The sequence below is a fragment of the Panthera tigris genome, chromosome B1 (genome assembly GCF_018350195.1).
Source record: "Panthera tigris isolate Pti1 chromosome B1, P.tigris_Pti1_mat1.1, whole genome shotgun sequence".
NCBI lineage: Eukaryota > Metazoa > Chordata > Mammalia > Carnivora > Felidae > Panthera > Panthera tigris.
Window position 1 is genome coordinate 162,172,761 of NC_056663.1, and position 23,395 is coordinate 162,196,155.

Below are 23,395 nucleotides of genomic sequence, written 5' to 3' on the forward strand. Positions count from 1 at the left end.
TTTGCGTGTGGTAACATATTTATAGGATAAATTCCTAGAGGTGGGCTTGCCAGCTCAAACGCACTTGTCATTGTGATGGGAACTGCCAATCGCTCTCCACACTGACTGCAACAACTTGTGCTCCCACCAGCAGCACGTGAGAGGGTCTGGTTCCCCGCGCCCTCATCAAAAGTGCGTGTTTTCAAACCTTTCCCTTTTTTGCCTGGGTGATAAATTTTTAAAACAGATCTTAAACAGCTTTATCACGGGGAAAGTAGACTCCTTATTTTTGCTTTTGTGTTTTTAAATTTCTGTCTTTTAAATTCCTGCTCAGTGCTTTACCTTTCATGAACATTGACCTGTGAGATCTCTGGGTTAGATCAGTAGTCAGACGGACTAATAAATATGAAGGCTGCTCCCCTCAGCTGAGTAGTTGCTATTTCTCCCTGTGTTTTAGCCCTGATAAATGCGCCTATTATGTCCCAGCTAAATAATTGTTTATTTTTTTACCATTTGATTTTTAAGTGATGTCTACACACAACATGGGGCTTGAACCTACAACCTGCGATCAAGAGCCACGTGCTCCACTGACTGAGCCAGCCGGGCGCCCCTAAATAATTGTTTATTATTTTGATGGTTTATACCCTGCTTTAGTTCAAAGCATTTTTTTAAGTTTCTTTATTTGTTTTGAGAGAGAGACAGTATGAGTGGGGGAGGGGCAGAGAGAGAGAGAGAGAGAGAGAGAGGGAGGCCGAGAGAGAATCCCAAGTAGGCTCTGCACTGTCAGCACAGAGTCGAATGCGGGGCTCAAACTCAGGAAACCCTGAGATCATGACCCGAGCCGAAACGGAGAAGTGGGCGCTCAGCCGACTGAGCCACCCAGGCACCCCTATTCCTAAAACATTTTAGGTAAGAAAATTGGAATAAAGGGAAAATAAGAGTAAAAACAAACAAACCCCCCTCTCCCCCCCCCCCCCAAAAAAAAAAAAAGAAAAAGAAAAGGCTGTAAGAAAAGCAAGATGAAGCCAGAAATGAAGTCAGCTCACCAAGTAGCCTCAACACTTGCCAGAGTCTGGTCACGGATTCGGCCAATGCAAAGAGACAAGGAGTTCGAAACATGTAGGCAGGGCTCTGTCAGAGCCTGGCTTTTCTGAGGCTATGGTAGTCATCAGACTGTGTGGGGAGGAGACATTCCTGCTTTCAGCTTTCACGCTCCAGACTCCGGTGCCCTGTGGGACTAGAGCAGCCGAGACGGCAGCAGGAGGGAGGAAGGTGGTCAGCCGATGGGAAGAACAGAGGCGGAGAAAGAGCACGGTAGGAAGGAGATCAAGGCCGGAGGGGAAACATGCTCAGAAAGCACACCGGTCAGGGGCGCCTGGGTGGCTCAGTGGGTTAGGTGTCCGACTTCTGCTCAGGTCATGATCTCACGGCTCATGAGTTCAAGCCCCAAGTCGGGCTCTGTGCTGACAGCTCCGAGCCCGGACCCTGCTTCAGATTCTGTGTCTCCCTCTGTCTCTCTTCCCCTCCCCCGCTCATGCGCTCACACACTCTCTCTCCCTCTCAAAAGTAAATAAACGTATAAAAGAAAAAAAAAAAGTGCACTGGTCAGAGGCCTCCAAACGTTATCTAAACGTGCACAGTCGGAGCGTCATTTTATCAAACTGTAGGAGCCGTGGCAAATCAACATCAGCTTCATTCTACCGAAATTCTTATGGTGCCATGTAGCCTGCTTTGTCTAAGCCCTGACCTTGGTCAGATTCCTGTTTGGCACCTTGGTTTCATTTTCTGGCCAAGTCCTACTTGGAGATGAGCTCCACAGAGGAAGAAGGGATTGCTTGAGGCTGCGTTCATGATGAGACGTCGTGAGAAAACATTCCAGTTCCTCGCCCAGGGAGGCATAGGTCTGAGGATGTTGAGGAAAACCGGAGACCCTCGTCATGTCTGTATCAAATGACGATACTTTGCTTTCCTGTGTTTTTCGTATGTAACATTGTCGCTTTAAACCCTGATGAAAAAACTAGTTGTACGAGGCTTATAGCTCTGGTAAGAGATACTTACTTGTGGGAAGGGCTAAGACCAAAAAAAAAAAACAGTGCCAGAGTATCAGGGTGAACGTTACCGAAAAACAAAACAAAACAAAACAGTGTTGTTCTAATTGTCTTTTCATACACACAAAATCACCGCCCTTGCCTGATGTCAAAATAAACTTGTTGTGTTTCATCTGGTGCAGATAAAGCTATCTTTGCTCCGGACAAACCAAACAAACCCTTTCACTGACAGCACAATATTTTGTCTTTCCAGGCATCCTATAAGCCATTGCTGAGGCAGGTTGTGGAGGAAATATTTAATCCTGAGAAGCCAGATCCGGTGGATATCGAACACATGTCTTCAGGCCTCACGGATCTCCTTAAAACTGGATTTAGCATGTTTATGAAGGTAAAGTAACCGTGAAGAGGTAATCCTGACTGTAATGCTCTCTTTGATGGGCACGAAAATGCAGGCACCTTGCTCACCCTGGTGAGGACCGTATAAGATAACAGCCAGTGTTTTGGCTCTTCTGAAATCAGGTACAATCTTTATTTAACTTTGGTTATAAACAGCCTGACCTGCCGGCCTCGTCCAGCTTCTTTTGACCTAAACGCTGTGGTCTTTTCCAGTATGAATAGAAGCCCTCCAGGATGAAAACTAATGAAAACTTTTCTCCTCCTGGCCCACAGTTTCACTTAATCCATATACTAGTCACAGGTCTTACCGATGGTCTATTGCTCTTAATTCCAGAACTTAGGTAGGATAATGAATAACTCTGCTCGGTCATATGACTAGCATCACCCCAAAATCCATTTGAAAATGACTTTTGTCTTAGCCCAGCAGACTCCCAGGTGGCAAGTGCTAGACTTTCTCTGGCTAATATCAAGGGCAGGTCAAAAATGACTGAACTGCCTTTGCCATGGGGATAAAAGGATGGAAAGTACACAAATGAGACCTATTTTTAACTTACTATAAAGTTTCTAAATTTAAAAGGATCTAAACAAGATTACAGGCTGGCCTCCCAGTCTACACCAGGATTTCAGTTGTAATAACTCTTGGAAATAACAGAATGTTTTGCCTACTTCAAAGCGTCTTTGAAATCATGAATTAATCTACATAGAAGATCTGGCCTTTTCAGAGTTCAATAAATGCATATGCCAGGAAAACTGGTCTACTCTAAAAGCCAGAGGACAGAAGCCAGACAATCAGACTCTAGACAAAGCAGTAAACAGGCTGGAGGGGCCGCCCGGGTCTCCTTCCTGCTGCCCCCAGTTATCAGCTGTCTGCTGCACCCATGGCTGGTGGATTTTCCCTTCTTTCTTTTCTTTTTTTTTTTAAATAACGTATTACAGATCAGCTTCTGGAACATGTTCGCGGGCTCCCGTGTTGAATGTAAGTCCAAGGTTGTCCAGTAACCCTTCACGATGGCCAGTTTGTGGAGAAACTTCCAGGCTAGGCATGGTCTCCGAAACCTCCTCCAGTCGAGCACCCTCTTCCTTCATTCACAAGCTTGGACTTGGCCCTGAGGAGAGGCTAAAATAACACGTGTGGACTTTCAGGCCCTGGTGAGTGAGGTCTGAGGATGGCCCGACGGGCTGCAGCATTCATGTTTGTGGTTGGCCAAGGGCATAGTGAAGGCTCCAACCTGTCTGCAGCCTGCTCACCATACGTGTTTCCAGTTTGCCCAGTGGCATGATACAGGCCAGAGGAGGCCTTCCAACTCGCTCTTGTCCAGTGATGTTCCATAGAAACAACTGTTTCTTAGCAAAAGGATCCTGTGACCAAATATGTTTGGGGAACACGGAGTGAGACAACAAATGTAATTGCTTCGGAAGGCACAGTGCCTTTAATATGCTAATGGACTTTGCAACTGTCAGGCCAACAGAGCCTCCCTTGTGAGAGACCAGCCACTTGGCGTTTTCCATTACTGTTTCATAAACTGTGACACATCACGTTTTTAAATTACCCTTTTAAACTCTGCAGAGTGTTTTCTGCAGCTCTTCCTGGAATCAGAAGCTTCACTGTCCTAAGGATTTGGCCTGGGAAGGTGTTTGGAGCCGTCCTGGCCTGCTCTGTTTCTCTCCATTCATATCCCTGGAGTTAGGGCCCATGAAGAAATGCTCTGGCCCCTTGAGACGGATCTCAAAAGGAGGTTTCCAAGTAATGGATTTCAGAAAAAGGGGGAATTCGTGTTTTCCCGGCAGCTGTCAGAATCCATTCCACACCACCAGCTGCCAGGCCTCTGCTGTCAGTTGCCAGGGGATGTCATCTGTCTGCAGGGGGCAGGAAGAGTCTCAGTGGGCTGGCCACAAAGCCCTCCTCACCCTGGCACCCCAAGGGAGGGTCCTTTTGTTCTGTTTCTACACGGGCTTCAATGGCTTCCAACCCCACCTGTTCTGGTCGTCTCCTGCTGCGTGAGAAGCCATCCCAAAACATTGACTTAACATGCTGTTGGTCATTGACTGTGTGCATGAATCTGCACTCTGTGCACAGCTCGACAGAGAAGGAGTCACCTTTAAGATGGCCTAGTCACGTGGTCAGCAAGTTGATGCGGACCGTCAGCCGGTAGCTCAGCCTGGCCGGTGAACCGAGGCACGCAGTTCCTCTCCATGGCCCGAACTTCCTCACAGCATGGCGGCTGCATTCCAAGGGCAAGCATCCCGAAAGAGAGCCAGATAGGAGCCTTAGAAGTCTTATGACATCCCCTCCACAATGCTCTGTTTGTCGAGGCAGTCACACATACCCACCTGTGTTCAGGGAGAAGGGACTTACTCTCTTCCTCTTGAAAATATGTTGTGGCCCCTTTTGGAAAGCACAGTCTGCTCTCAGCCTACATCTACACTTGGCTGTCCAGCCTGACAGGGTAGTGTTGGGCCAAGTGTTACAAGTTTTTCCTCCAGTCCAGAGGACAGAAAATTCACTCATGCTCCTGACCTGGTTTCAGAAGAAGTGCTTCCAGAAAGGCTTGGCCAATGGAAGACCTGCCTGTTTGCCATCATTTGTTTGAACAATAGAATCTCAAAGCCGACCAGACAAACAAAAACGAAACCAAACCTTCCTGAGTGCTTAGACGCTGCACAACTTTCCTCTCCTACTTCCCTCTCTCTCCACTGTGTCAGGCCCTGGAAGGGAAGGCCCACAAACTGGGGAGAAGAGGGAGTACGCCCACAAGATCATTCTTCAGGCAGTCCTGAGAAAGTGTTTCAAGTCAGCCGAAGGCACTCCTCAACCGGAGGGTAGACTTGTACTTAGCCACATAAAGCTCTGGGCTTCAAAGGGCAATGCCTGCGGGGGGAGGGGGACCCTCAAACTGGGGAGAAAAGGCTTTGTCAGAACCTGGCATTCGTCAAGCAGCCAAGCATTTCTCTAAGACGCTTGTGCACGGAGCACCTTGATCTCCTTACGGGAAAGCTTGATAGTGATCTAATACATAAATCGAAACATACCTTACCCCTCTCGCTTCAACGTTAATTTAATTTAAAACTAGCATGTCTAATAGGCAGCACTCTTAAAATGCATTTCTGGAATTTGCGGTCTGGAGTTCAGCCTCCTGAAAATAACATATCTTGTATCTACTCCATGTGTTTGGCCCCCAACTTGTTTTGACTAAAGGACACGATTTGTCAAGATGTTTTCTCTGTTGGGATTGGCATGAGGAGGGTGGGTTTTAACTAATGAAATTGCATGAGGCCCTTTTACCTCCTGTCATGTGTTTTTTAAGAAGGCTTTTGTTGTTGTTGTTCCGTTTCCTATGTGGCCATGCTTAATTGGAAAAAAATGAGAAGATTTGTGAAAAAGACTCGAAGAAGACCCAGAGCTTGCCTCTGGGCCTTTCTCTGAATTGATAGGAGAGCTCCATTGCCTTGGGTCCACAGGAAAAGTGGCTCAACAAGCCCGGAAACGCTGGTAGTGGAGAGGGGATCAGAACTGAAATTCTTCCAGTTGAAGTGAAGATGTTTGACAGAATCATTTACTGGGGATCATTTATTGTGAAGACCAAGGAGTGTCTCAGGGAACTCAAGGCAGCAATGTGGTGGGCCTCAGGAAGGGTTGGGACTGACATCAGGGAAGCCCCTGGAAACCAGACAGTTCTTTGAGACTCGCCCTGGCCGGCAGAAGACGCAGAAGAACAGTGGCCGGCATTCCGTAGGTGCTCGGGATTCGTCGAATGAATGGCCGGGGAGCTGTGCCACAGCTTTGGGCTCAGCTTTGACTGAGCCTCATCTACCTCGGGTCAAGTCTTGATTCCCAGGGCAGGGTCTCGAATTGGCCCAGCCTCGGTCAGCGGCCCGTTCCTGAACCAGTCTGAGGGGCAGGATCACACCCCTCAGTCACGGCATGGCTGCCGGAAGCCCACCCCACAACCGTGAGAACAAAAGAGGCCATTCACGTGTGTGTTGGACGGACACCTGCAGAGGCACCCACAGCAGGGGTGGAGGATGCCGTGGGGGCTGAAGGGCAAAAACGATGAGCCTCAGGTGAGACCGGATGTCAGACCCTTGGACTATAAGAGCTAGGCATGCCTGTGGATCATCTAGTCCAGCTCTTCATTGTTTGCACAGGAAAATGAGACGGAGAGATGAACTGTTGGCCGAGGTCCATTCTACTCGACGGCATTTCTGACAAGAAGAAACCCTGTTGGCATCCGTTGATTAAATCAGCACACGGCCTGGAAGTTCTGTCTGCGACACTATTTATAACCATTGTTTATGTTTTCTCCTTCTTAACTATGCTTCATACTATGAAGTAAGGCTTGATTTTTTTCGTCTAACACTAGCTAAATACGATCCGTAAGGTCTAGTGAGATGGATTCTCTCACGGTAGGAATCATTAAGCAAAAACAAAAACTTGGCTCGGGCAGTCTACGATCTTTGTCTGCCTGTGAGCAATTATCGAGGGCCTCTCTTGTGTGCTCGCCGCTGTTGTGGGCAAGGGAGTCATGGAGACAAACGAGATGCCCCGCCGGCCCTGACAGAGCTCACCTTGTGAGGCCTGTAGTTTGTTAGGGAGATGGACAAGAAAACTGAGGAGTGCGGGGAGGAGGGAGAAGCGGTGTGCCAGATGGGATGGGAGGGCACAGAGAAGGAGGAGCCAGGCAGGGAGTCAGAGAAGGCTTCCCAGAGGAGTTGAATGCCGTCAGAGCAACAGAAGTTAGGAACAGAGCCATCAGTGCCATTGAAGGAATCGTGGATGGCTCCCAAGGGCTGGAGCTGAGGGTGGGTGGGGGGAGTGGAAGACTGTGAAAAGCAGAGAGATAAGCAAAAGCCAGATCAGGAAAGACTAGAGGTCTGAAATTTGACCAAAACACTGAGGTGCCATCGAATGGTTCGCCGGAACGTATAACCAATTTGTATTTTACAAGGGTGGCCCTGGCGATGGCAAGTGAGGGGGGAAATGTGGCCAGACCCGCATCGGGCAGCAGAGGGAAGGTGAGAAGATGGGGAGATCCAGGGGGCTCAAGCCAGGCTGGGGGCCTGAGGGCAGGGACACAGTGCTGGTGGGTTCCACAGGACAGGGTGTTGCTTAGATGTGGAAGCAAATGAGAAGACACCGTCTAGGGTCGTTCACCTGGGGTGGGGAGACTGGATGAGTGGTGTTAACGTTCCTGAGAAGCAGGAAGGGAGAGCAAGATAAGTTGCATTTGAGGGTTTAGCTTTGCAGCTCAGCAGAGCCTGGGCCGACAGTAGCAATCTGGGGTTGCTGGTGCAGGTGACCCATGAACCATGGGCAGTGCCCGGGGCACCCAGGGGGGTGTTTGGGAGAAGAGCAGGGACCAGAGGCCCGAGCAGTCAGGGACACGATGTGTAATGGAGCAGGCCAAGCAAGCAGAGCCCTCTAAGGAGAGAAACCTAGGGGGCTTAGAAACAGGATGGAGTGGGGGAAGTTTCGGGAAAGAGGAAACCACCCACCGCAGCAAATGTGACAGGGGGGTGAAGCCACACCACAGAGTGGCTCTGGGAGCGTAGAGACCTTCTGCAGTGTGATCCAACGAGTAAGTTCCACCTGGAACCTGGTCCTTGGCTGATGCCTCTGAAGAATGAGAAGTGCGGCCTTAAGAGATGAAAGCTAGTAAAAATGCTTTCAGTCTGAAGAATCGCTTTGTAAATGGGAGTGTGTGGAGCGGTCTGACTCCACGGTGAGGCAGACGTGGCTTTCAGCCTCAGCCCTCCAGCTTGGGACGAGTTACTCAGCCCCTTCAAGCCTCACTGTCTCTGTAAACCGGAGCCTCTATCTACTTCACAGGTTCTCGGTGTTACATCGAGTCACGCTGGCCCCACCCCCTGCTCTATTTCCTTCCGGAGCCCTTACCACCTTCCTTCCTTGCCAGTTTCCTTACCTCCTTTGTCATTCTCCCCGGCCGAAGTATAAACTGAACACCAGCAGGGATTCTTCTCTGGTCCGTCCACTGCTGAATCCCAGAACTCCCGGAGGGCGCCAGGGACACCGGAAGCAGAGGAAACCCTGCTCGGGGAAACCAATCAGGACATCAAGGAGCTCCTTCGGGGCCCAGAGCTGCGCAGAAGGTTTTGGCAGCCTGCGCTTCGGAGGCTCCGACGGATGGACGGTGGACAGAGACTGTCTTCTCCGTCCAGAACCCATGCCTGAAAATCACAGCCAGCAAAGGCTTGGAAAGTGAAGAGAGCGGGGAGACTGACTCGCCTTACTAATCTGTACATTTGCGAGGGCAAAAATAATGCTTAGAGCTTTTAGCTTCAATGCACCTTACACCACGAACTCGCATGCATGCGGGATGCAGCCGTGGAGGGCCGGTTATAAGGAATGTGTTATTCTGATGGAAAAGACTTTGAGAGACCCCGCCTCCCAATAGCCTGCCCGCTCGACATGTTCTAGAAGGAAAGTCTGGTATCAAAACATAAATCTAAACAGAAACCACAAGAGCAAACGGCAACGCGTATGCATCGGACCCTTTTATTTGTACCAAAACCAACATTCCCTCAACTCCTTGGCCCCAGGGTATTGTTCTTTGTTGTTACTGTTCTTTGTTTCCTTTTCATCTTTCAATATACCCTTCCAAGACTCTTGCCAGTGTACTTCAGAGTCCAGACTCTCTTATGGAAAGCATATGTTTGGGGGAACATACTGTACCACTTGAAGTTCTGGAGCCAGTTGTATTTCTGTTCCAGGATCAAGTGAGAAACCGTTATTTACAGGGCGAGAAGGAACCTCAGGTTAGCTATTCAGCCGCAAGACCCACACGTGAAGCAAAGAAAGACTTTCTAAAAGATCTCTAAGAACTAAGAAGGGCATCTCCAGCTAACCCATGCGTCTCATTCATTCATCTATCCACTTATTTTATTCGTGCAACCTCTGTGGAAAGTTTACCACGAGCAAGGTCTATGCTCAAAGCCACAAATACCAAAATCCCAAGATAAATATGATTGGTCCTCCCCCTCCAGCAGCTCACTGGCCAGGAAAGGAGACAGGCAGGTAGGTATATCAAGGCAGCAGTCCAGCTGGACAAGGCCAAGGCAGAGGTGTGTGTCAGATTCGGGTCACGGGACAGGAGTCAAGAGACAATTAGAACTTCCCAGAGGAAGGGATGCTTTTTAAAGAGACTAAGAGGGAAGGAGGTAAAGAAGAGAAGGAGAGGGTACTTTACACAGAGGAAACTACACGTGCTACATAAAACAGTATGATGCAGTGATAGTCAAGATATTTAGTAACCGTAGTTCCATGGCACAGAGGCCAAAACCCACTGGTATGGTCCCAACCAGTGCCTGTGGCCCACGGTCTTTCCTACTAACATGGAGAATCTCCAGGGTTTGTAGAAAAAAAAAAAAAGTACGATGTTGAGTGGTAGAAGTCAGGGTGGTAGTTACCCTTGGTGAGGCCATGACAGCAGGGGGGGCCAAAGTGGGGCTCAGGGTGCTGGCTTTCCGTTTCTTGATGGCTTTGTTTACCTTATGAAAATAACTCAGACCAAACACTGTGATAAATGCAATTTTCAGTGCCAGTGTTCCATAAAGGGACATATATTTACCAAAATGTTCAAAAAACCCCTCAAATACCATGCAGTCAGGCACAGCTCAAATTCTTGGGAATGACTCCAGGAAACAGTATACACCTGAAGATGGAAATAGAGACGTGAAGCAAAGCCACATTGAAAGAGCCATGTATGCTGGGTTAAGGAGTTCGAACTCCGTCCTCAGAGACTCGCGGAGAAAGCAAGCACAAGAGAGGGCTGAGGGGCGTTTTCAGAGCTATCGCGTGTAAACTTAAAACTCTCCACCTGCCCAATGCGGCTGTGAATTGCGTTTGCCTCCAAAAGATATTTTGAGGGTTGAATAAGGTACTGCACAAAAATATTTAGTGGAGTGCTCACTACATTCCGCAATAAATGTGTGCATTTTAGAAAGCTTCCTCAGGCAGGAACGAGGAGAATGAATGGGGGGGAGGGGGTGGCCACACCGGCACAGGGAGATGAACCAGAAGGCTGTGGCAGTGACCTAGTAAAGACGGAGTGAGGACCCGACCACAATAGGGACAGTGGAACTCAAGGGGATCAAGGAGAGATCCACAAATTTGGAGGGGGAGGGGGGCAGGTACAAATTAACAGGCTTGATCTGGGAAATGAAAGGGAGTCAAGTCCAAAGTGACCATCAGGTGTCAGGCTGAGGGGACTGTGAAGATGGTAATACTGTTAGAAAGTCAGCATGGGCAGGGGCACATGGGTGGTTCAGTTGGTTAAGTGCCCAACTTTGGCTCAGGTCATGATCTCACGGTCCGTGGGTTCAAGCCCTGCATTAGGCTCCGTGCTGACAGAGTGACAGAGAGTGTCTCCCCCACTCGCACTCTGTCTCTCTCAAAAATGAATAAACGTTAAAAAAAATTTTTTAAAGAAGTCGACATGGCCAATAGACTACGGGGAAGATCATGCATCAAATGTGAAACCTGTTGGGAGACACCCAGGTGGGCATGTCCACAGGAACTCAGTAGAGGTGTTTGTGCTAAGGACATACATTTGGGAAGTATATAGAAGATTGTGGAAGGCAAAGAGTGGTGAGGTCCTCATCTCAGGGATGCTGCATTGGAGTGAAAAGAGCAAAGGGCCAAGATGGAACCCTGAGGAACATGGACATTGAGAGGGGCAGACCAAGAAAAGAGACTCATGAAGAAATTTGAGGAGAAAATGATCAGAAAGGTTGAAGAGCAGCCAACAGAGAGTGCTATTGGAGTAGCCAAGCAGGGTGTCATCGATTGTGACAGATGCCACAGAAATGACCTGTTAGATGAAAACAAAGTAGTGTTCCTTGACTCCTACATGTGCTGGCCGTGATGGCCTCAGTGAGAGCAAATCCAGGAGAATAGGGTGACTAAAGCAGGATTGTCTTGGGTCTATGTTACGTGGCTTGGAAGAAAGCAGTCAACAAATGCATTCCAGGGGAAGGAGAGCTACAGGGCAAGAAGCTGGGGGGTGGGGGGGGAATGAGAGGCCATCTTTCTGGAGATCAGAGCTCCCAGTATTCACCACCACCCATTTCGGCAGAAAAGGTTAGATTTCTCTCTCTCTCCCCCTCCCTTTCCCTCTCCCTGTTCTTCTCCCTCTCCTTCTCTCCCCCTCTGTCTCTCCCTTCCTTCTTTCCATTCTGAGTTTCCTCTCCAGAAGCCAAAGAGTAACTTATATAACTGGAAACGCTGAATGTATTACCTTTTTAAATGTTTTTAAAATAAGATGTTGAGAAGTGGGTATATTCAGGCAAGGGAGCCAGAGGAACCCAGCCGAGAAAGGAGCTGAAGCAGGGGCAGGAGAACGGGCCTCCTCTGGGGCTGCTGGCCACCCTGCTGCTCCTGGGGACCGTCTGCACGGCCAGAAGAGGGGTTGGGAATTCGTGTGAATGAGTGTATACGCCCCCCGCCTCCGTCGACCCTCCTTCGTGGAGTCAAAGACTGTTTCTCCCGCCCTCTGGCTGAGGTGGCCGTGAGGGCAGTTGGCAACATGCTTCCTGCAATGACGCCACTCGGATGCAGGCCCCTGCAATGATGCCAGGAGCAGGCCCCCAGCCTGCTCCACCCAGCGGAGCAGGGTCACACCGCTCTCCTGCCCACTCCTCCCCAGACCTGCACTGGCTTCCAGGTAGGGCTCAAAACATAGTGTCTTCGGAAACTTCCAGGTGGGCCCTTCCATTAGTCACTAAGCCTATGTGTTGGTCATCTTGCATTTCCCGGGAGGTTCTGCAAGTCATTCTAATTTTAGTGTATAAGACTTGGCCTTATGGGTGAAATCATAAGGCATCCGGAGAATTCTCCACGACATCTGGGGGGCCATTCGACACACCGTAGGTTCTCAGCTAAGGTTGGCTTGCGGAAGTAAAGGGTGTGACGCCTGCACTGGAGTATAAGCTCCCAGGCCAGGTGCTGGGCCCATGCCTCTTTTTACCCTCTCCACCACCAGCCCCCCGGGGCTCTGACCATCCATCCATCCCACAGGTATTTACTAAGCACCTCCCATGTGCCAGACTAGGTCAGCTGAGAATTCAGCAGTGAACCAGATCCCCAGTTCCAGAAGAGGACACGGCCAATAGGGAAACAAACAAACCAACCGATCCGATAACCACAGGCTGTGGCCAGCTCTTCGGAGGAAATAAACAGAGCTCTGTGACGACTGGGAGGCATGTTTATGCTGACACCTGAGAGCTGCCAAGGAAGGAGTGAATAAGTTGCCCCTCAGCCTTCTCTTCCTATTTAATAGCCCCACTACCTTAACCTTTCTTTCAACAATGTATTCAAAGGGGTATAACACGGTGACGCGGTCTGCGTTCTTCTGGTCGGTGGGTTCACCGCGCGCTAACATACCTGATCCCTAATGAATCGCCCTCTCTCTCGGAGGCTTGTTTTCGTCCCCTGCCCGAGGGGGCGGCAGCCCTGGGGTCTCCGCGGAGGGACAAGAGGCAAGGCCCCCAGCTGCTCAGCGCTCTGCCACTGATGCCCGCGGTTTGTTTTGCAGGTGAGCCGGCCCCATCCCAGCGACCACCCTCTCCTGATCCTCTTTGTGGTGGGCGGGGTCACAGTCTCAGAAGCCAAAATGATCAAAGACCTCGTGCCGTCCTTGAAGCCAGGAACCCAGGTACTGAGACCTCTGTGAACGAGGGCCCTGAGGCAGAAACGAGAGGGTGGGTGGGGGCCCTTCCTTCCTTCCTTCAGCTCCCTGGCGCCTCTCCCTGTCTCCGTCCCGCCTTTCGTGTCCCACCCACCCCTCCCTGTCACATTCCCCCTCCCTCTACTTCAGGGCCAGCTGTCCTCCGGATGGGGGTGGAGGGAGAAGAGCTGTCACCTATGGTCCCCTCTTCCGCCTCTGGGCTTCAAGGGCTAAGGTGCTATTGTCCCTGGTCCTGATTCCTGAGGGGCGTATATTCTCGTGTGTCCTGAGGGGTATATAAACCTTTAACTACTCAAGAGTTTTCACTGCTTTGCAGGCTCCAGATAACGAGGGCTGCTCCCAGGGACCATCTCCCCACCGTGGCAGTTAGAGGCACCTTGTCGAGGCTGTGACAAATGTGGTCTCTTTCTCCTCTGTCGCCTCCTGCCAGGTGCCTCTCGTTCCCCCTTGTAAGTGGCCCCGTGGTTAAGAACACCAGCCTCTTGATCTTCTAGGTCTGTCTTTGAGTCCTACCTCTGTCCTTCACTAGCCAGCTGATCTGGGAGGGCGAAGCCTTCAGTTTTCTCGCTGATGGAACAGGGCCAGGGTGGCTGTGAATCTTAGATCAGGTAAGGGGAGAGGGTGTCATTCCTAGCACAGTGCCTGACCCTTAGCTCTCAGTAAAGGGTGGCTACTGTTGTGAGCAGCAGCCCCCTGCCCTGCGGGAGGGGTGTTAGCCGCTGGCCTGAGGCCGGGCGCCCAAGGGGAGAGGCTTCGGGAGAAGGCGAGCCCCCTGCCTGCGGATCTGCCCGGGGAGGCAGAACCTGCAACTCAGTAAGACTCCAAGTCCTTGCCTTACTGTGGGTTCCCCAACACAGGCCATGTGACAGGGACGTGAGAGCAGCTTACATGATCCCAAGAAGCAGAAGTGAGGGAATCTGAAAAGAGACCGTAGAGAGAGAAAAGCCAGAGAAGCACGAACTGCTGGGCTGGTTCACGCCAGGGGCAGCTGAGGCTTGTCCTCTGGGAACCCGAGGAGCCCCTGGACGGCATACGTCATCTTCCCGTTGCCTCTGCCCCCTCGCCCCCGTTTGAGACTCGCCCCCCGGAGGGTCATCTTCGGCTTTGTGCCACCTCTGCAGGCCACTGAGCGGCAGTGTCGAGGATCCGTTTCGTGAGCAATTGTCTTTTTGAGCAAGACGTTTTTAAAATCCGAAAGCACACTTCTCGCTGCCCCTAACGAGGTGAACCGGATGCTTAGCTCTCCGGAACGGTGCTGCGCTGTGACACCCCGACAGACATGTTAATCCCCGCTCTGAAAGGATGAAGTGCAGACGTTTCCAAAGCTGTGTGACCTGCGTTTGACAACCCGGACCTGGAATCTGCAGTGGCTTGGCTATAATCTGACCGTGTGCTCAGACCTCCGCAAAGGGAGCTTCTCAAAGACTTCGGAGCTTAAGGAGCAGCCTGGTTTGCTCTGTTGCCCTTGTGCCACAAGTTCCCCCGAAGAGCTAAGGGGCCCCCAGGAAGACCCCAAAGGCAGCAGGGAAGACCAGCGGAAGAGGCAGGGGCACCAGAGTGCCGTGCATCTCCGAGCTTCTGCAAGGAGGTGGATCACCTAGATGTTTGTGGAGCGACGCACCTCAGAGGCAGATCTCCCTTTCTCGCCCTCAAAAGACACAGCTGCCCTAGTTCTGCAGCCAACTCTGCCCGGATCTGGGACATGAGCAGCTAGCTTTCTGCTTTTAGAAGTACAGCGGACGTTAGGCCTCACTGCTCTAGCCGTACACGAGATGGCACGCGGACTGGTGCCATTGTCGGCTCAGACTCCCTCGTCTGCTGGAGAAACAGGTGAACTGATTGAAAGGAACAGGTTCTACCGAATCTACGTCCCCCACAAACCCTCAGCCAAGAAACTAACTTGGCTTGACTGTCGACATAAGCAGCAACAATATACCGAACGCTTTTTTTTTTTTTTAACGTTTATTTATTTTTGAGACAGAGAGAGGCAGAGCATGAATGGGGGAGGGTCAGAGAGAGAGGGAGACACAGAATCTGAAACAGGCTCCGGGCTCTGAGCCATCAGCACAGAGCCCGACGTGGGGCTCGAACTCATGGACCGCAAGATCATGACCTGAGCCGAAGTCAGACGCTTAACTGACTGAGCCACCCAGGCGCCCCACCTATCTAACACTTATATTCTGTCTTTCCTATCCAGCCTACACTTGAACATCTCCAGAGATGAGGGTTTGCCCCCTCCCCCTGCAGCCTGCCTGAGTCTCGGCGGCCCTTACTGTCTCCCCTAGATGCATCCAAATCTGCCTTCTAGAGCCTCACTCATTAGCGCTGGTTCTAGCTCCTGGGCTCCGCAGAATTTACAGGCAAATCAGGTTCGTCCCTTTTCCACATGTTCTCCCCTGGCTCTGCTCTTCTCCAAACCGAGGCTTTTCGGTCCCACGATACTCATCTGGGAGTGCCCTGGCGGTGGTGGTGGCTCTCCTCAGTCCCACTCCGTCTCTCCCTCTAGCACTCTTAGAACGGAGAACCATACCTCAGTGTGGACTGGCCAGTGCAGAGGCAGTTGGGGCCGCCTCCTCCCTGTCCCCACCACAGCCTACAAGGCCCAGCCCACAGTCTGCGGGATGGATTCTTTTGGCTCGGTTTTCACGGTTCTAGATATACCGACATCAACTGAGCCTATAGCCTTTTCTCTCCACGTTCCTCAGTCCTGCCAGCAAGACTTAAGCATCCTGGGAGACTCCTGCTAGCCCTTACCCTTGCCTGCCGTTTTGGCTCTGGAAGGACCACGGGGGCCGGCAGTGGTGGGGGGAACCGGCAAGTCATGAGGGCAGGAGAGGGGCCTTTGGCCCATTGGCCACACAGGCCTCTACCGCCTCACAAGAGTGGACTGCCTCCCTTCGGGTCTTTTCCTACCACTCTTCGGCCTGCTTGCTCCCCTCCAGCGTCAGGACTTTGGGCTTTTCTTACTATTTATTCCCAGCACCACAAACAGGGTCAGGATTGCTGAGTGTCATGATTATTCATTCAATGTTGAATCTTGAACGCTAGAAACTTCACGTACAGCATTGTAGTATGAGACAAAAGTAGCTCTTCTGGAGAATTCACCAACCTGTCAATTCATTCTGAGATTACGGACAACTAAAACCAGTCTGACTCTGGTAACAGCTGCTGTTAATCCATACGTTCTCTATATCTACATGGGTGCTCTTGGGACTCAAGTACAGGACTCTGAAATCACATCTACTAAGTGGGATTAGTTGATTATTCCGTGAACATTTGTTGAATGGCTGCTGTTGTGCCAAGCACTGTTCTTATGCTAAAAATAGAGCAGGGAGCAAGCCAGACTTGTGCCTGCTCTCATGGAACTTACGTTCTAATAACGAATGACTGATGTTAAACATGAAAACTCCAGCCACAGATAAGTGTACTGAGAAGACAGGTGCTGTGGTGGGAATAAGCAGGGGTGAGGGGTGGTTCCTTCATCTGGCACAGCTCCTTATGGAGGAGAAGGCCTGTGGGCTGAGGTTTGAAAGGCATTCAGCGACCAGCTCTTCAAAGGAAACAGAACCCATTCAAGGCACATCTAGAAATGAATTCTCTTCCACAAACAGTGACAAGGGGAGCGTGAAACAAGGAATCCAGAAACCACACCTGCCACCTGCTAGTCTTACGGGACTGTTGTCATACTCTAAAACTCCACTCCCTGCCCGTGGTTGTTGGACAACGTGCCAAGGAGAAAATTGGGCCGCTGCAGAGGCCCTCTGTTCCGACTACGAAAAAAAGAAGGATCCAAGAGTCAACTCCCCCCACCTCACGCCCACCCCGAGCAGCCACCGCCGGGAGGTGGGAAGCTTGGTAGGCTTCCCCTCGCTCTGGAGTGCGCACGCCTGGCACCGGCCTCTGTCTCGTTCGCCGCCTGGTGTGGGGCCCCATGCCCAGACGGCTCTGCAGGCGAAACTCTGGTTGGATGGTGGCCAAGAGGCCTGCAGAAGCCTGAGATTATGGGAGGAAAATAACAGGGAAGGACCCTTCCAGAAAACACAGGGAAAGGCCAGCTCAGGAGACAGAGGAAGGCCGTGTGGGCAGGTCAGCCCCTCCGTCCCCTGCTTTTCATAGGCAGTACACGTTGCCCCCCACACACGCTTTCTAGCGGTTCTCCATTTCTGGAGCTGAGTATTTAGTGAGAATGTGCTAGGACAAAAAGGAGGCTGAGAAATATGCTCCTACACACAGAGTTTTGCATAACTTCAGGGTTCAGGATACCTAAATCTTGGCTCTAAAACCCTCACTCCAGGTTATACTAAACTCGATTGAAAGCCCCAAGGAGAGGAGTCCTGTGACCTCCTTTTTTTTTTCTCTCTCTCTTTTCAGTTTAGATATATTTTATTCTGAAGCTTCTTACTGTGAGGAAAACATCTGTAGGATTTTAAGTTTATCTTTTTTTTTTTTTTTTTACTTTAATGTTTATTTAATTTTGAGAGAGACAGAGACAGAGTGTGTGCTGGGGAAGGGCAGAGAGAGGGGGAAACACGGAATCCGAAGCAGGCTCCAGGCTCCGAGCCGTCAGCCCAGAGCCCTACACAGGGCTTGAACCCACGAACTACGAAATCGTGACCCGAGCCGAAGTCAGACGCTTAACCGACTGAGCCAGCCAGGTGCCTCAGAATCTCCCAAGTTTAAAAGAAAAAAGGAGAAAAACCATTGTTATCCCCTGCTTCTTTCAATGCACAGTGTTAGAAATCAGCTGGATGTGGAATCTAAATCCCGGACTGCCCCGCTTCCTCCGTGTTCAGCAGAAATAGAACAGGAAGATGCTGGCACCTACAAATTATAGTGGTGGCCTGCAGGAGTGGAAAATGGAAAGAAAGCCAGAGGGCTGGGTCAGTGTCGCAGGCTGGCCTGCGCCTGCGGGAGCCCCAGCCCATCTGAGAACAGAGACTGAACCCTCCTCTTCCCGCTGGAGCGCAAAGGGCTCTAGGGCTTGCTCGGAGGCTCTGGGGGCCCTGGTGTCACCCACCCCCCCCAATCTCATGGATGAAATCCTCATCAGTGCGCTCGGCTGCCTGGGAGAAAACTAGTTCTCTTAAAGGAATTCTCTCGTGCTTAATCTGCCTGATATCACACATCTGATGGTAGTTTATATAATTTTAATTTTATGTCTAACCGGCCGATTTCGGGCTCTCTTAAGCATTCTCTTTCTCATTTTCGACTGCCTTTTTGTCCCCCATTTGGCTACTTCTTTAGAACGTTTAGAACTATTTTAATCAAGTAATGCAGAAATGCCTTAGACTAAAAACCTCTAACAGTGCTCTGATGAGTCTGGAGACCGAAAGATCCCTAAGATGTGAAAATGCTTAAGGACCATCAACTGTTACAGTATAAATGACGTGTTGGCCATGCAGTCCGGCTTCCCAGTGAGAGCTTTAGACAAATAGTTGAACTGATCTGGAACAATTTTCCTGGAGCTATTTGAGCTGTCTTTTACTAAAGCCTCCCCGCGTGAAAAGATTCCTGCCGACCCTCACCAAACTCACTGCCTCCTTCCTTGTCCGACCATCTTTGTTCGTTCATGTAATCATTCACTAAGTCACTATATCAAGGACCTGCTACGTTTTCGGTACCGTGTTCAGACACAGCGGAAAGTCTCGGCTAAGGCAACAAGGAATATGGTGTCAAACCAACAGCCATGGGAACACACTCCGCCTTTGGGGAGGGGTGGGCTTGGAAGGCTTCCTGGAGGTGGTGATGCACGAATAGATCGATGAAGGACTGAGAGGTCTTCAGGCAAAGAGTAGGGTAGGAAAGCATTCCCAAAGTTCCACTGGCGAAACTGCGAATAGTGGAGGGTGGCCGCAACGTAAAACTCTTGGGGGGGGGGAGTGCTGTGGCAGCGAGGGGGTGACATCTGGAGTGCTGAGCAGCCATCGGATTCTACAGTCCTGGGATGCTCTCTAGGAGGGTTGGGTTTATCAGAGGACAGGGAGGAGGCAGTCAGGATTTTAAGCCGATGAGTAATACGGTCAGATTTACACTTGGGTAAGATGGCTTTGGCACCTCGTCTCCCCGGCACTGGCCCGGGGACTGCTGTGAGCTGGAGGGAGGGAGTGTGGCAGAGGACGAGAATAGCCCGGATGGTGATGATAATGAAAACGATAATAGCGGGTACCATTTTAAGCCCCTCTAGAATCTGTCAGCTGTGCTAAATATTTTATGTATATGTTCACGTGCGATCTGCGTAATTATCCTGTTGGGGGAGGGGTGTCATTCCCACTTTACCGATGAGGAAATTGAGGCTCAGAGTGATTAAGCAACGTCTCCAGAGTCATTCCTCCAGCAAGGGGCCCAGCTAGGTTCCAAGTCAGATTAGGCACTCCTAAGCCTGTGCTCTTAACCACTGTACCATCCGGCAAGGGTCCTTGGTCTCGGCTTTCTCCTCTTCTCGGAGACCCCCTAGCTCACTTCACACACAGATTTGGTTTTCCGTATGTTTCTTTTCAGCCCTCCACGAAACACGTCCCAGACACCCTCTGGTTCAGCCCTCATGCTAAATACTTGCCTGTTTAGATATCAGAGGCCTGGTCTTTGGTTCCAGCTCAGTGGAGGTCAGGGAACCCCCACCCCACCCCCCACCCCCGTCTCTGTCAGCCGTGGCTGGAGGCCCAGCACCCGATCTGAGGGATGGATTCTTTCAGCTTGGTTCTCACTGCTCTAGAAGTGTCGACATCAGTGGAGTCTATAGCCTTTTTCCTCCAAGTTCCTCATTCCTGCTGGCAAGACTTAAGCACCCTGGGAGACTCCTGCTAGCCCTTACGCTTGCCTGCCATTTTGGCTCTGGAAGGACCACGGGGGCCGGCAGTGGTGGGGGAAACCGGCAAGTCATGAGGGCAGGAGAGGGGCTTTTGGCCCATTGGCCACACCGGCCTCTACTGCCTCACAAGAGTCGACCGCTAGAGAGCATGCAAAGCACTTTGGTTTCCGTGCACACACTCTTAAAAATGTCTGAAGAAGGGTTTCTTACCTTGTGGTCTATGAACCCTAGTTGTACACAAACCTCACCTAAAACTATATTCCGAATCTCGTGTGTGTAAACAGACACGTGTTTTTCTAGAGAGTTCTTAGCTTTTATAACATTCAAAAGGAGACCTATGACCCAGTCACAAAACCACAATAAAAGAGCAGCTCACAACTGCTGGGCACCCCCTGTGTTCTACGCACTTGACTTTATCTAATCCTTGCCATGACGCTGCCAGCTCAGGGCTGTTGTTTTCCTCCTGGGACACGGAGTGTGAGGCTCCAAGTGAAGTGACTTTCCCTGGGGCATAGAGCCAAGCAGCAGCGGAGCCGGGCTCTGCGGGGGTCTGGGGAGTGGGCGGGCCTGGGACCCAGCATTCTTCGCCACCTAATGGCTCGGCGTGGAAGACGCTGAGGAGTCAGTGGAGACCCTCGCCAGAGCCACACGTTGAAATGGCGTCTACACCACGTGTGCAGATGACAGGGGATGCTACTATTCACTTGCTGCTCTCAAACTCTCATCACCTGGCTTTCAAGGACAAATGTGAGCACAGATTTCAGTGTATTTTTCCCCCCGCCCGAAACACACCTTGGCTGACGTGAACCATGTATTGTTTCAGACCGTTCCCTTTCGAGCAAAAGTAAAACAGCAGCTTTCAAAGGCTAATTGTTGCTTTAAACAGAAAACGTGTTAATAATCCCCACTTCTTTAACAAGAAGAAGAAGAAGAAGAAAATTACAAAATGCTTTCTTCTCTCCTTCCTCCTCTAACTTGGGCCCCATCTGCCTTTCTTCCACACTGGGGTACGGACTCCGTTCTTGACCAGTGAGCTGGCAATTGGTTAAGTCCTTGGTTTAGGTGCACCCAGAACAGTTTTGGGCGGCAGGAGGGGAAGATGGTGGAATGTGTGGCACCGACCGGCACGTGACTGGTGGCAGGTGGCTGGGCGAAGCCCCGTCCCGCCGCCAGCCTGGCAGTCCCCTTTGCTGAGGCGCTGGGCTATGGGATTCCAGCTCTAGCCTCCCTCCCCATGTCCACAGTCACCTCCTCACCTAGTCGCCTGTGCGAACCTCACCAGCCCTTACCCGGCGCATCACGGAGCCAGCGCAGCCCTGGGGAACAAGTCGTTCCGGTGCTACAGAGAGAAAGCCACCCCGGGGGAAAGGTCCAGAATGAAGGAAGCAGGAAGGGTCACCACAGAGACGGGCCAGAAAAAGGGGGGTAAAGTGGCCTGGCCCAGACCCCTTGACATGACAGAAGTGACCAGATAGGCACTTAGGCCCTGGACTCGGTCTGCCTGGGTTGGAATCCTCACTCAGCTATCTCCTGTCTGTCCTTGGACAAGTGATTGAACCTCTCTGTGCTTTATTTTCCTTATCTGCAAAATAGGAATACTACACCTGTTTCATAAGATTGTAAGGAAGATGAAACGGATATCAAATGAGATCATCCTGAGTGCCTGGCATGTCATAAGACCCGATAAACATTAGCTGCTAGCATCATTATTCCATCGTTGTTATGGGTTGAATCGTGTCCCCCTCCCAAAAGATATTGAAGTCCGAACACTGTGAGGGTGACCTTATTGGAAATAGGTCTTTGCAGGTGATCAGATTCAGATGAGGTCATTAGGGTGAGCTCTAATCCAATATGACAGTGTCTTTATAAAAAGGGGAAATTTGGACAGAGAGACAGACATGCATAGATAGAGGATGGGGTGAAGACACAAGGAAGCTGAGAGGGGAGCATGAACTGATTTTCCCTCACAGCCCTTGGGAGGAACTACCCTTGCCAACACCTTGATCTTGGACTTCTGGCATTCAGAACTATGAGACAATAAATTTCAGTTATTTAAACCACCCAGTTTGGGGTACTAGGAAATGAACAGAGTCACCATCATTAGCACCCACAAGGACATCCACCTCTTGGGTGTGCCTTCTCGGGGGCCCTGAAGGAGCAAAGGCTTCCTGGAGAAGAGAGAAACTTCTATATTGAGGTCAAATTACTGGATCACAAAGCTACGGTATGACTGGATTCAGTTCAGCAGTAAGGCAGCGGCTGGGCACGGCCACTCTCGGTGCCAAGGGGTCAAAGGCTCAGTAAACACAGCCCCGCTGTCCCACGGGCCATCTCTTCCCAGGCTGTGCACCCTTCCTTCCGCCCAGGACTCTAGTGGCATTCAAGCGGCCGCCTTCTGCCTTATCTCCACGGTATTCCGCTCCGTGCCTTTCCCCATAGAAACACACTGCATTTTATTTCTTGTCATCCGATAACCTGGGATTGGTATCCCTAATCGTCTGTGGTGTGTTTGTCCCCTCCTGCTGATAGGTTATCGTGCTGTCCACGCGACTCCTGAAGCCATTTAACATTGCTGAGCTGTTATTTGCGACTGACCGGCTGCATCCAGACCTTGGCTTCTGAGCATCTGCAAGGATGAGACTTACCTGAGCTGGAAATACCGATACCGTTATCCTGTCACCGTTCAAGATATGCCTCCCAAACCGGTGTCCCCTTGCTAACGGTGGCCATGACAGAATTCTGCCTGAAGGGTCTTGGCAACCATGCAGCGAAGTACTCTGCTCGGATTCCCAACAACTTAAAAAAAAAAAAATTACTTTCATTTTTCTAAAGGTGTCAAACTTTCAGCTGGCCACGTTTGACATCATCCCCGTTTCTCCTCAACCCTCTCTTTGTGGTCCTGATTCCTGTGATCCCGGATTCTGTGATCCTGGAATCTTCCTGATTCCAGCCGCAAGCTCACTCTTTCTAAATAAACGCCTGTTGGCGAGTGTTGGTAGATTACAAGCCATTTGATCTACAGTTGCTCAAGAAATTAGACATGCTTCACATCAGGAGTGTGAAAAAAGTTTGGTTTTCCTTAAGATTATGTAACTGGGGGGGGGGGGATATTGCAAATGGGATCTGAGACCTTGCTGAAGAGGCGAGGAAGGGAGGGGCGGGCAGCAGTTAGGAAGGGGCTGGTGGTCCGCCTGCCGTCACAAAGTCCGGCACCCTCCCGGCGTGCTCACCAGGCCGGCCCACGTGTCTACTCGGAACAGAGGTGGGAGACAGGCTGACTGGAGGCCTGTCCCTGCCTGTAAAAGGTGTCCTCCCCTCCCAAAGGAAGGCCCCATAAAGATCCCCTGGTCCAGGGAGTCGAGACTGGAACCCTATCCCCTGGGACTTGTATTCAGTAGTGTTGCTGTCGAAATAGAGAGCTCTCTTTTCTGTTTGCCTAACTTTCCCTTCTGGTCATATCA

At 50.8% G+C, this 23,395-nt stretch overlaps 1 protein-coding gene across 2 annotated transcripts in view; it reads left to right on the top strand.

The window, feature by feature from the left end:
- SCFD2 (sec1 family domain containing 2) overlaps window positions 1–23,023 on the top strand; it is a 399,407-nt gene extending 376,384 nt beyond the window's left edge. Inside the window, exons 7-9 of one of the 2 annotated variants that reach the window (XM_007075895.3) lie at window positions 2,281–2,415; window positions 12,974–13,093; window positions 22,464–23,023. In XM_007075895.3, coding sequence (XP_007075957.2) covers window positions 2,281–2,415; window positions 12,974–13,093; window positions 22,464–22,556 — 348 coding nt within the window. In that variant the 3' untranslated portion in view covers window positions 22,557–23,023. Of the gene's footprint in view, window positions 1–2,280; window positions 2,416–12,973; window positions 13,094–13,442; window positions 14,992–22,463 lie in introns of those variants that run through there. The other variant, XM_042984540.1, reaches the window with a different exon arrangement.
- The last annotated feature ends 372 nt before the right edge of the window (window positions 23,024–23,395 follow it).